This window comes from Mesoplodon mirus (genome assembly GCF_964341445.2).
Source record: "Mesoplodon mirus genome assembly, chromosome: 2".
Taxonomy (NCBI): Eukaryota; Metazoa; Chordata; class Mammalia; order Artiodactyla; family Ziphiidae; genus Mesoplodon; species Mesoplodon mirus.
The window spans coordinates 58,369,429-58,382,537 of NC_138977.1; the positions used below are offsets into that span (position 1 = coordinate 58,369,429).

The 13,109-nt window shown below is 46.6% G+C and overlaps 1 protein-coding gene across 3 annotated transcripts in view; it reads right to left on the reverse strand.

Annotated features, from left to right (window-relative positions):
• Positions 1 to 13,109, reverse strand: part of LRRC20 (leucine rich repeat containing 20) — a 65,617-nt gene that overhangs the window by 26,844 nt on the left and 25,664 nt on the right. For all 3 annotated transcript variants that reach the window (XM_082611207.1, XM_082611205.1, XM_082611206.1), the window contains one exon: positions 3,089 to 3,238. In XM_082611207.1, the coding sequence (XP_082467333.1) occupies positions 3,089 to 3,238 (150 nt within the window). The remainder of the gene's footprint in view (positions 1 to 3,088; positions 3,239 to 13,109) is intronic.

The following is a 13,109-nucleotide window of genomic DNA, read 5'->3' on the forward strand; positions in this document are numbered from 1 at the left end:
AGGCTTGTAGGAAGTCAGACTACTATCTCCATCGACAATCCAGGAAGCCAAAGAATACCCCCTGTAACAGTTGGCCCCAAATGGCTGGGACTTGATTACTAACTGACAGTTTCCCTAAATTTTTGTCCCAACATCCCACTCAGGACCAACCAGAGACAGCCAGATGCGCATCCTAACCAATCCCATAGGACGCCCTGCTGCTGGCTGGCCCGCCCACCTCCAGCTTCCCCAGGCCAATAGCCTGCCATCAGGCCCACCTGAAGCCTTCTGCCTTTCATCCACTACGAAGCTTTCCCATTCCTCTGCCTGCCTTTGAGTCTCTGCCAAATGCAAGTGACAGTGGCTGACTCCCTGGCTAGAGCAAACTCTGAATGAACAGCCTCTGCTGGTTCTCATTTGGATGGTCTTTGTCTATTTCTGCAGGTGTGTCTTACACACCTCTGGCCTGGCAGGCCCAGGACACACTCAATAAGCAGAGCTGAATGACTTGAATCTGGAGGAAGTGGGGAGATGGGAACACAGGAGGAAAGGGGCCAGAGGAGCCACAGCCAGACCTCAGGATCCACTCTCTGCAGAACTGATGTGCCCTTTGGACAGATTCCATTTTTCCCGCCATAAGACGGTTGAAGGATATCAATGGGATGTAATCATTTAAAGACCACCCAACTCTGAGGCGGCCGTGACCCCAGGAGCAGAAAGTCCCCAGGGTACCCACAGGAGACAACTTGGCAGGCAGGGAGCAAGCAGGTGTCTCTCTCCCCAGCACCAAGGCAGCACTCCCGCTCTGTCAAGAATCCAGGAGACGACGCTAGCAGGCAGTGCGGAGCCCAGCACAGCCTATTCAAGTCTCCTCTTCACACATCAAAGGAGAGGGTTTTTTTACTTGAAAGAGAAACCACAACAAAGGCTGGGGTCCAGAGCCAGGTGGGTCTCTCAGCTCCAGCCCCTCCCTGCCTGGTCACCAACCCTCGTCCATGGCTGCCTCTGTGAAATCCAATTACTGGGCACATGGCAGCCTTGCCTTTGTAATTGGAGGTGGCGTGGGGGGAGCCAGGAGCCACCAGAGCACAGGAGGGGGTTCAAACGGCATTCTTCAACAGACTTCCGATGGAAGGGTATCATGAGGCGTCACGAATCCAGGGGCCCTAAGTGTGTTTCTCCACACTGGCTGCTGTGTCCCTGGAGACGGCCTACTTGCTTATCCCACAAGGCACTGCCATGTCAAGTCCTCTCCAAGCCCTTGAGCTCATGCAGGTGGCCTGGAAAGGCAGCCCTGGCTGCAGGGTGGGTGACCTGGGTGTATGGCTCTGACAGCCTGGACGAGTGCCTTCTCACCCTGACCTTCCTTCTCCACCTGTGAGGTGAGATGGCAGTGACAGCTCTAATATTTTATGGGAGATTCTCCCAACAGGTGGCCCACAGGCTAAGTCTAGCTTGCAAAATGTGTTCTATTGGCTTCCAGATTAAAATAAAAATTAAGTAAAAATGGATAAAATTCACATAAATATCCACCTTTCCAGCTTCAACTGAATCAAACTATCAGAACAATCCCGTGGCACGTCTGGCAGAAGCTGAGTAGGGTATGTACCAGGTGGCCACAGTCCCCACCACTCCCTCTTGTCCCATGCCCAATCTGAGTCACTCATTACCTACATGCTAGTCTCTTAAGCGTTGGTGTTTATAACCCCTGAACTATGGTCTCAATCTTGGCTGCCGGCACTTTAGAACGACTGATATTGATGTTAACAGATGCCTAGGCCCAGGCCCACACCCAGACATTCTGATTCAATTGGTCTTGGGGTAGAGCCAAGGCAATGATGTTTGTAGAAAAACTCCTCAGTTAATTCTAATTTCAGCCAGGCCGAGAGTTGCTAGTCCAAGGGCCCCGGCAGCTGGGAGGACCCATCTCACCTGTGTAAAGAAGCAGCCACCAGAAAAAGAAGGACGGGAAAAGTGGGCCTGGTCAAAAGCACCCACAGGTGCCCCTGGGGAAACACGTCTTGCCCTGGGATCCTCTCCACCCCCAACATAAGCACTTTAGCTTTTTAGGCACAAACACAATGGGCTTTGTGAGCTTCGGTCAGAAACGACAACACAGACCAATCCCTCCTGCTTGCCCTTTGTGTTTGCACCCAGTCTAGGTCCTGCCTGTAGCTCCCTCCTGAGCCACTGTCCAAGCTGCTTCCTGTCCCTGCACTGGCTTTGCCAATTCACACCTCTCCCCTCCCCTCTTGACTCTGCCCAGGGCTCACACCTCCTGTAGGAAGCTGCATGAAATATGCTCCTCTCAGGTCCCTCAGGTACCATCAGCATTTTACATATTGGTTTCTCTAAACAGGCTCTTAGACTCCTTTCATGCCCCTATCAGATAGAGAATTCCAGAAGGCAGGAATCACTTCTCCTGTGCCCTCTCCAATTCTTCCGCCCCACCATTTCACGAACATACACCAAGCGCCCAGGCTGCAACTCCATCCCACGGGTCATTGAGTGGCAGTGGACTCTTGCAGAAGGATGGAGGGGCTACCTGGAGAGTGGAGAGCGGGCACTGCCACCTGCTTGTCCACCTGGAGGAGCCATTTCAGATGAATCTACAATGCCCACCTGCCAGCCTCCTGCCCACTTCCCTGCCGAGCACCCGTGTCTGCTTGCTGTACATGTGCACAGCACAGAAAACAACAACCCTGGCGTCTGTCACTCCTGAACTGAGAAAGCAACATGGGAGAGCAACGCTAGATTGCAGGGGGGTTAGGGCATGGCGGTCAGAAGGGGGCTCGTTCAAGTCCACCGAAAAATAACTACTCCTGAGCTGCAGGACCCCAAATACTCTACTGGTCTGTTCAAAACAGGAGAATCACTCCAGGACCCACACCCTTGACCATGAGTCAATCTGATTCACAGCCAGCTAGAGGCAGGAGTGGCACTTAGAAATTTCCAGAGGACACAGGTCCACCCTTAGAGCCTCCCCTTGGGAATGATTTCCTGAGACTAGCTGACTGGGGACTAGCCCTGGTGACATTCCCTAGACAGGGTCGGAGCCTGAAGGATGAGGGTCAGCATGCCCTCCTGGCCTCAGCTGACCAGGGCCTACCTTGGAGCTCACAGAACGTGGTCATGAACTTGCTGGTGAGGGACTTGAGCTCGTTGTTGGCCAGCGTGATGAGGTGGATCTGGTCGGTGACATTTCGTAGGACCTTGTAGATGCCGACGGGGAAGGAAACCAGCTTGCACTCGGCCAGGTCTGCAGCCAAAGGACAAAGACCAGAGTTAGCAGCCACAGCTGCCCATGGACTTGCCCTGAACCCCACAGACCCCACCCTGTCTCTCCTCCTGGCCTCCTTTGTCTCCTACCTGTCTCCCCTGTGCCAGGCTCAAGACCCTGCTGTCCCTCCTCCAAGAGCCTTCATCACCATTCATCACACTTGTCCCAGTCTCACACACTGAATGTAACAGCTTATTCTAGCACCTTCTCTAACAGCACAGCCTGCTGGCCGGAATGCAGAAGACAGAGCTCTGATGATCAGCACTCACAGCCGTGTGCTTGAGGCCCTGAAGGATCCACAAGTCCCTCTAGGATCATCAGACTCAACAGCGAAGCCAGGGTCTTAAGAGTACTTTATAATAGTCTACTTCTTTGAAAACAGGCAATTCACACAGACTTTGTGTTATGACTTTCTTCCTCATCCTGTCACTCTGAAGACAGGTCTGTCTAAGAGGTAGCAGGGAAGCCTCTGTGAAGAACAGTCTGGCAGTTCCCCGAACGGTTAAACCTAGTTACTGCATGACCCAGCAATTCCACTCCTGGGTATATACCTGGGAAAAATGAAACCATGTGTCCACACAGAACAGTACACGTGAATGTTCACAGCAGCATTATTCATAATAGCTAAAAAGTGGAAACAACCCATGTGTCCACCCATAGACGAATGGATAAGCAAAATGTGTATATCCATAAAAAGGAATATTGTTTGGCAATAAAAAGAAATGAAGTATCAATATATACTACAACATAGACAGGCCTTGAAAACATTATGGTAAATGAAAGAAGCCAGGCACCAAGGACAATATATTGTATGAGGCCATTTATATGAAATGTCCAGAACAGGCAAATGTACAGAGACAGGAAGTAGATTAGTGGTTACCTAGGGCTGGGGGTATTGAGGGATGGCAACTAAGGGGTGAGGGGCTTCTTTGTTGGAGTAATGCAAATGTTCTAAAATTGGATGTGGTAATAGTTGCACAGCTCTGTGAATATACTCAAACCACTGAACTGTACACCCTAAACTGTATGGTATGTGAATTATATCTCAATAAACCTGTTTCATATATATGGCAGCAGAGAGACACTGAAAGCATGGAGGCTCAGAAATTGGGCTGTCCAGCTCATCTAAGTCACTTAAGTTTCCTGAGCCTCAGTTTTCTCATCTGTAAAATAGGGATATCATTGTCTACCTAGCAAGTCTGTCAGGAAAAGTAAATATAATAAAAAGTACTCAATGTACTAAGCAAATGCCTGGCAGATAAGTAGTGGGAATGCTAAATACAAATGCTGTTTCCCTACTCACCTTCCACTTTGCTCTCCCCTTCCCACCCTACCCAAATCGTCTCCATGCTTCAAGGCCAGTTCCCATCCCACCTCTTCTGGAAATCTTCCTGGATCACCCCCATTACTGGTGATTGCCCCCCCAACCCCGTTCAGGAGCACTCATCAACTCAGACAGCACTGCCCCATCTCTCAACAAACTCTTGTCTTTTCCCGAAAGAGGCCGGGCTTCCCCAGGCACCTCTAAGCCTTTGAAGATTGTTCCAATATTAATATACAAAATTCAGTAATATTCCTATAAGCCAGCAATAAAATAGTTTTTAAAGATCCTATTCTGAACAGCAACAATAATGCAAAGTCTATAGAAATAATCAAAATTGAAGCCCTTCTCCCTTATCTGCCTCACAGAATTTCTACTCTGGCTCTAATACCAGCTCAAATGTCATCTCCTCCACGAAGTCTTCCCTGACAGCCCTAAGCTCCAGCCTCTGAGTCTCATATGGTGTAAATGAGACCTCTTCATCCTGTATTGTATTAACCTCCTTTTGTGTCTGTTTTCCCACTGGACTGGGAAGGCCCCCAGAGCACAGCGTCAGCAGAGGTCCACCAGGCTTGGAGGGCAGGGCAGGTTTACTGGTGACCTCATTAAGCTGGTTTAAGGAAAGAAAGGGGACAGGTGGGGGTAAGGGCAAAAGTGCAAAAGACTGAGGAACCATAGGGGTAGGACATACTGTTAAGAAGTGTCTTTAGGGAATTCCCTGTTGGCCCAATGGTTAGGACACCGAGCTTCCACTGCAGGGGGCCTGAGTTTGACCCCTGGTCAGGGAACTAAGATCCCACAAGTCGTGTGGCATGGCCAACAAAAAAAGAAAAGAAGTGTCTTTACTGTTTGCTCTGGTCCAGGGCTATGTTAGGTGACCCCAGCCCTGCGTACCAGTCCAATGTCAGATACCTGCTCTTGTATCAGCAAGAAGAGAGTGCAAGGTCCTGCCGGGAAGAACGAATGCCCAGAGGTCAGACTTTCAGTAAAAAGAGATCAAGGGTTGGAACCAGACCAGCTCTGTAGGCTCGAAGTTTGGGGCAAGCTGAGGATTCTTGAAAGAGCAAACACTTCCAAACAATGAGCCCCCTAGTGCTTTGTGCCAGATGCACAAAGGTCTAGAAAGGAGTCTTGTTGTGGTTGTGAATCACAACAGCCCCTTTGGCTAAAAGCAACAGATCTCAGACCTGCTAGGAACAACATCAAGGAAAATGTCAGAAGCCTTCCCTTTAAAACAAAGAGCAAAATAAGGATGCCTTCCATCATCGGTATGCCTGAATATGGTCTTAGAAGTTCTGGCCAAAGAAATAGAAAGCATAAACATTAGAAACAGACAAAATGATTATTATGTGCATGTGAGATGACTGCATAACCTCAACAAAGCAGTCATCTGACAAAGTACACAAATTTAAAAGATCTCAGCAAAGTGGCTAATTAAAAGTGCAAAATTCAATAATATTGAATTGCCTATATGCCAGCAATAAATATAATTTTTAGGATCCTATTCCAAACAGCAATATAATATAAAATATAGAGATAATCATAATAGAAAATATATCTGACCAATATTAAGAAAAGTAGTTCTATTTTTAGTTTTTTAAGGAACCTCCATACTGTTCTCCATAGTGGCCGTATCAATTTACATTCCCACCAACCGTGTAGGAGGGTTCCCTTTTCTCCACACCCTCTCCAGCAATTATTGTTTCTAGCTTTTTTCATAATGGTCATTCTGACCGGTGTGAGGTGATACCTCATTGTAGGTTTTTTTTTTTTTTACATCTTTATTGGAGTAGAATTGCTTTACAATGGTGTGTTAGTTTCTGCTTTATAACAAAGTGAATCAGTTATACATATACATATGTTCCCATATCTCTTCCCTCTTGCGTCTCCCTCCCTCCTCATTGTAGTTTTGATTTGCATTTCTCTAATAGGTAGTGAGGTGGATGGACCTACAGTCTGTCATACAGAGTGAAGTAAGTCAGAAAGAGAAAAACAAATACCGTATGCTAACGCATATATATGGAATCTAAAAAAAAAAAAATGGTACTGATGAACCTAGTTGCAGGGCAGGAATAAAGAGGTAGACATACAGAATGGACTTGAGGACTTGGGGTGGGAGGGGGAAGCTGCGGAGAAGTGAGAGTAGCATTGACATATATACACTACCACATGTAAAATAGTTGGCTGGTGGGAAGCAGCAGCATAGCACAGGGAGATCCGCCCGGTGCTTTGTGACCACCTAGAGGGGTGGGATAGGAAGGCTGGGAGGGAGGATCAAGAGGGAGGGAATATGGGGACATGTGTATGCATACGGCTGATTCGCTTTGTTGTGCGACGAAAACTAACACGGTATTGTGAAGCAATTATACTCCAATAAAGATCTATTTTAAAAAAAGATTAAAACAAAAGAAAAGTAGAAAGGTTCACAAAGATATTTTTACAAATGGGAGGACTTCCCTGGTGGCTCAGTGGTTGAGACTCCGCCTGCCAATGCAGGGGACATAGATTTGATCCCTGGTCTGGGAAGATCCCACATGCCGCGGAGCAACTAAGCCCGTGTGCCACAACTACTCAGCCTGCGCTCTAGAGCCTGCGAGCCACAACTACTGAGCCCGCACGCTGCAACTACTGAGCCCACATGCTGCAACTACTGAAGCTCACGCACCTAGAGCCCGTGCACGGAAACAAAGAGTAGCTCCCACTCACCGCAACTAGAGAAAGCCTGCGTGCAGCAACGAAGACCCAATGCAACCAAAAAAATAAGTAAAAAATAAATAAACAAATAAACAAATAAAAATGGGTTTGTACATGGAGATATATAGCATTCGTTGACAACAAGTTAAAATATTGATATAACGGTGATTTTTTAAAGAAGTTAATTTACAGATTGTTTAATGCAATTCCTACTCAAAGCCCAAAAAGTTTTTTTTTTAAACTTGATGAAATGGTTTTAAATTTCAACTGGGCAATAAGCAAGACTCTCTAAAAGAGAAGAAGGTGGAGTGATTACCAATTTTATAAGGCTGCAGTAACTAAAACAGAGGGTAATAGGAAAAATAGATCATAGAAAGAAAATACAGTAACTACATAGAAAGAAAATACAGATCTATAGTCCAGAAAATACAGACCATAAATAATATGTCATAGTTTAATAAACACTAAAATGGAGGCCTCACAAATAAATTAGGGAAGGGAAGGATTAATAACTGATGTCAGAATAACCAATTAACAATTTTGGGAAAATAAGAGAGACTCTCAACCTAAGAATCAAAAAAAAAAAAACTCTAGATAAAATTACACTTTAAATATTTTTTGAAATCAAATAAAAAAATCAGAAGTAAACAGACTTATACAACCACTTAAGTGAGGAAGACTTTCTCAACCTAGGAGCCGTGAAGAATCACAAAGGAACAGATCAACAAACCTAACTATAAAAAAAATATGAAACACCTGGATGCTTAGAAGAAAATAAGGCAAGCAACAGATTGTAAAAAAGGATCTATAAATAGGATACATAAGTTGTTATACTGATTATTTTAAAAGCTCAATGTAACTCAATTAAAAAAAGGCCATCAGATGATAGATATTCACCAGGGAGAAAATATAATTAGTAAATAAATATACAGCCACTGATATGTGTTGCCAAACTGCTTTCCAGGATATTTATACCAATTTACATATATTCTAGCCAACAAGTAAGAGGATCATTAAAAAAACCCTTGCTAATATGATCAGGGGAAATGGTATCCCTTGCTTTCATGAGACTGATTATCTTTTATGGTTAATTAACCATTTTTATTTCCCTGGTGGAAAATCTTGTTCAGGTCTCTTGCTATTTTTCTATTTGGAGTTCTGGCATTCCACCCACTCCATCACCCCTCTAGGTGTTGGTAGAGGTCCCTAAATAATATTATCAACCTATGTCTGTGCACTGTTTTCTTGTTTAATAGTTCAAATTATAGCATTTAGGTGTTTTTTTTAAGCAGAATATAAAAATTATATGCACACAGTAATTCCAACTATGTACAAAAGTATACATGCCTGGGAAAGAAGACCAAAAGGAAAATAACCAGAATGTTAAACGGTTATTACAAAGGATTTGAGCAATTTATTACTATTTATAGTCCTGCTGTTTATTTTGTACAAAATAAGTACCACTATTTATCTGCATAAAAATATTTTAAGTATATATGGTGATACTTTACTTTTAAAATAGAAAAATAAACGTATCATAAAAATAGCTTTTATTGGAAAAAATAACCTGGCATATTCAAGGATAAACTGAAGCCAGCCAGCTCATCAATCTGAGAAACAGAGAAGGCAGACCCATGAAAGAAAGACAGTAGCTCTCTGTACTGGACTGAAGTCGAAGTTATGAGTTGGCACTTTCAGCACTCAGGCACTACTGAAGAATCATATAATGAACCCTGCTCCCCAAAGTGGGGACAGAAAGTGCTCAAGATGAAGGCCGAAGAGACATAACGCCACTCAGGTTATTTCCAAGGACCCTCAAAGCAGCTGTCTTCCAGAGGAGATCAGCTCAGAAACGCCCAGCCCACAGCCTTGTTCCTCCCACCTGGGCTGTCCACACGCCATCCCAACTGTACACCATCCCACTCTCCCAGTCCCCAGTGCAAGCAACACATGGCCTCTGCAGCCTCACTTGCCCACCGACACAGTCACAGAAGCATATGGGCCGGCATCTGGGGTGGGGGGCGGGCTGAGGGCCCAAAATGCATCCACACCTGCTGCTTTCATTTATCTTCCACAAATAACTACTGAGGTCCTACTATGTGCCAGGCACCGTTCCGCATTGTGCCCTGTGGCTTCCCTATGATTTTTTTGTTCTTGGGGACTCCGTCTGTTCCCTCCATCCTTTGACTGGTGTTCGGGTAGGAGTGTGCACCATGGAGCTCCTGCTCAGAACAGTCTGGCTGCCTCTGATGGCAAAGGCCCCCAAGGATTCCTACAAAGTGCCCTGCTGGGATGTGATGCAAACACCCCCATCCAGGCCACGTCACCAGCCACTAACACTGCCTGTGAACTCCCATCCCAACTGGGAGGACAGGCCCGTGATCTCCAGCACAGCTCTCCATGGTCCCTGGGTCAAGAATATGGGGATCCAGGTACCCAGACCTTGCCCAGTCACCTTCCCATCTGTACAGATGGAGCAAAACACTTCACGTCCATTCCCTGGGTGGGGTGGGGATAATAATACCATAAATAGCACCACTCACTATTTCATGTGAGCTAGGCTGTCAGAACTATCCTCTCTGTACACATGAGGAAACTGCAAGTAAGTGACTTGCCCAAGGTCATTCAGCTAAATGTAGGGGAGTAAGATTTGGATACAGGTTAGGCTGATCAGGCAGCCAGGGGTACTAACCATTTTGCTATCCTGCCCCACTGAGTCAAGAATGTGCCCAGTTGTCTCTAGGCCAGAGAAAGTGGAGTCTGCTGAGCAGCTCAGTGGGACACCAGGGCCTTGGCTACAAACTCTTGTAGGCCTTTCTAGTTCAGCACCTGCGATCTGGGGACAGAGGCCCCGCAGCCTTCTTCATGAGCCTTTTGTCCTCAGGAACTTCTTCTCCAGGTCTAATTCAAAGGATGGGCACCTTCTATACCCACTATGCCTGTGTGTAGTAGAGAAAAGCCCCCGGGGTTGAGCCAAGTCCGATGCTCATGAGGGCAGACAGCACGACTTCCAGAAGACACAGCCAGGATGTAGCTGGGGGCCAGGTCCCACTAAGGGAGAGGGGGACCCTACCAAGGGAAGAGAAGACCCAGGCTGGAGACAGGCAAGTCATCCTCCAGGAGCCATGGGATGTCACCGAGAGTCCCATTCTCTATGGGTCCTCAGAGCTGACAGGACGGGGGCTAGTTCAGCCGTCATAAGGAAAAGGTTCCATGTGAGGAAGTAAGTGCAGCGTCATGGGGTGATCAGGCAGGGTCACCACTGAGAGGATCCCTGAACCAGATGGAGGCTGGGTGATCTCAAAGTTCTCATTCAACTAAAAAAACAGGCATAGCTAGCATCACGAGTACTGACTATGTGGCAGGCACAGTAGCAGGCGCTGTTTATGTATTAATCATGAGTTACCCTCACAGGTGGAAAATGAGGCCTGTGTTGATAAGCCAATTGTCCAAGGTCATCTGGGGGAGACGATGGAGTGCAAAGAATCGGAATGCAAAGATTCCAGTAGGGTGACCAACTTGTTTTGGTTTGCCTGGGACATTCCCAATTTTAGTACCAAAAGCCCTGCATCCTGGGGGACCCCTCCTTAGCCCCAGACAACTCAGGACAATTGGTTGCCTAGGTTCAGGCTGCACACTGATGGATGAGAGGTCACTAGAATCAGAGAGGAGGGAGGGACAGCAACCCAGGCATGGGCCATGGCATGCGCAAAAGCCCAGAGAACCTTCATTTCCTCTGGGGCTCCACCTTTAAGCCTTGGCTCCTCCTGCAATTTTCTGGAGCCTCGCCAGAGAGGAAGGAATCATTTCATGCTACTTGGTGGTGCATGCACGCCCACAGACCCCATCAGGGGCTGGGGTTACTAACACAGGGTTCTCTTTCAACATCTGGATGGCAGCTGGATTCAAGTGTGCCTTTCCTCAGTGCCCCCGGCACCGACACTTGAGCTATAGTAGAGAACAGAGACCCTTGGGGGGGGAAGGCGCTGTAATAAACACAAGGCATAATTATCCTCATAATCATAATTATTATCACAAGAAGGCCAAACTGCATGTCCCCAAACCTCCAATTAGAATAGTACTTCGTGTTAATAAAGAAGCTCTTTAACTCAAAATGCATGGGTCCTTCATTAAAGGTTATCTCGTAAATTCTAACGAATGCCTAATGAAAAGTAACTGGTGGGCAAAACCAGGGCAGAAAAAGCAAAATCCAAGCAGTAAACAGAACGTTCTGCAGGAAGTCTGGAGGGCTGAGTCAAGCTTGTGTTGTTCCTTAGAAACAGAACTCTGACCCCTGCTCAGTTCCTGCTGAGAGGTAGGCCTGGTGACAGGGCCCTGTGCAGAGAGCGCAGAGGATCACGGAGCCCCTGGTAACCAAGCCACAGGACCCGAGGAGAAAGTGTCTGGGACTCAGGCTGGCGGGTGCGTGGGCTCTGTGGCCTGACCAAGATGCAAGACTCCCCAGGCTGCAGGAGGAAATCTGCCACCAGTGTGACCCGGTCCCACCCAGAATGTCTTGTTTTCACAAAATATCTCTTTTCACAAACGTCTTTTTTCATGGACTCTTTTTTTCAGGATTAGAAGGAGGCTGAAGGCCATTTAGCCCATGTTTTCCAAATTTCCCAGTAAGAAGCATCTGGAGAGGTGGGTCCTAGGCCCCTACTCCTGAGATTCTGCCTCAGTGGGTCTGGAATGGCGCCAGGGAATTTGTGTTTTTTAACGAGTATTCCCAGATGATTCTTACCCATAAGCAAACTTGGGAAATACTGAGTAATGCAGCCTCCAATCTCAGACCTGAAATTCTCTCAATGTCTCCACCGGAGGACACAGAGTTCTTCTTGAACACCTCTGATGATGGGGAGCTCCCCTCCCCTCCACAGAATGGTTTGAACTGTTAGAGAGTTCTTTCATGAACCATATGATAACAGCTACCCTGCCACTACCTAGTGGTCCTTCTGCCCTCTTGGATCACACATAGATATCTGCTCCCAAGTGACAATGCTTTACATATATGAGGATAAAGGACATGACAAGCTTTACTCCAGGCAAAACACCTCAGAAACCTCAATCCCCATGGTTTTAGATGCTCCCTTCAGAAAGTCTGGAACAGCCCAGCTCAGACCCTGCCCCAGCCAGAACTTACTACTGTAAGTTTTTCTGTCTGTGACATATGACCACAGCCACCATTCACTGACACCAGCTGTGGGTCCAAAACTGCTCAGGGCCTCAGACCTACAATCTCATCTGCTCCTCCTAAGTATTCTGTAAGGTCAGTTCTACACTTACCCCCATTTAACAAAGGAGGAAACTGAATCACAGAGAAGTTAAAAGATGGGATGCCCCAAGGTCATATGATTTATTCAAGGTCACTCAGTTAATGAAATAATAATCAACATTTATAGGGTGCTTCCTGTGTGCAAGTCAGTGATCTCAGCATTGTCATATTAACTTTAAAATTTTTAAAATTTATTTTTAATTTTATTTATTGAGGTATAGCTGATATACAATATTTTATGTTTCAAGTGTACAACACAGTGATTCACAATTTTTAAAGGTTATATTCCATTCGTAGTGATAACATATTGGCTATATTCCCTGTGCTTGTGTATTTTATTTTATTTTATTTATTTATTTTTTTTGCGATACGTGGGCCTCTCACTGTTGTGGTCTCTCCCGTTGCGGAGCACAGGCTCCGGACGCGCAGGCTCAGCGGCCATGGCTTACGGGCCCAGCCACTCTGCGGCATGTGGGATCTTCCCGGCCTGGGGCACGAACCCGTGTCCCCTGCATTGGCAGGCGGACTCTCAACCACTGCGCCACCAGGGAAGCCCTGCT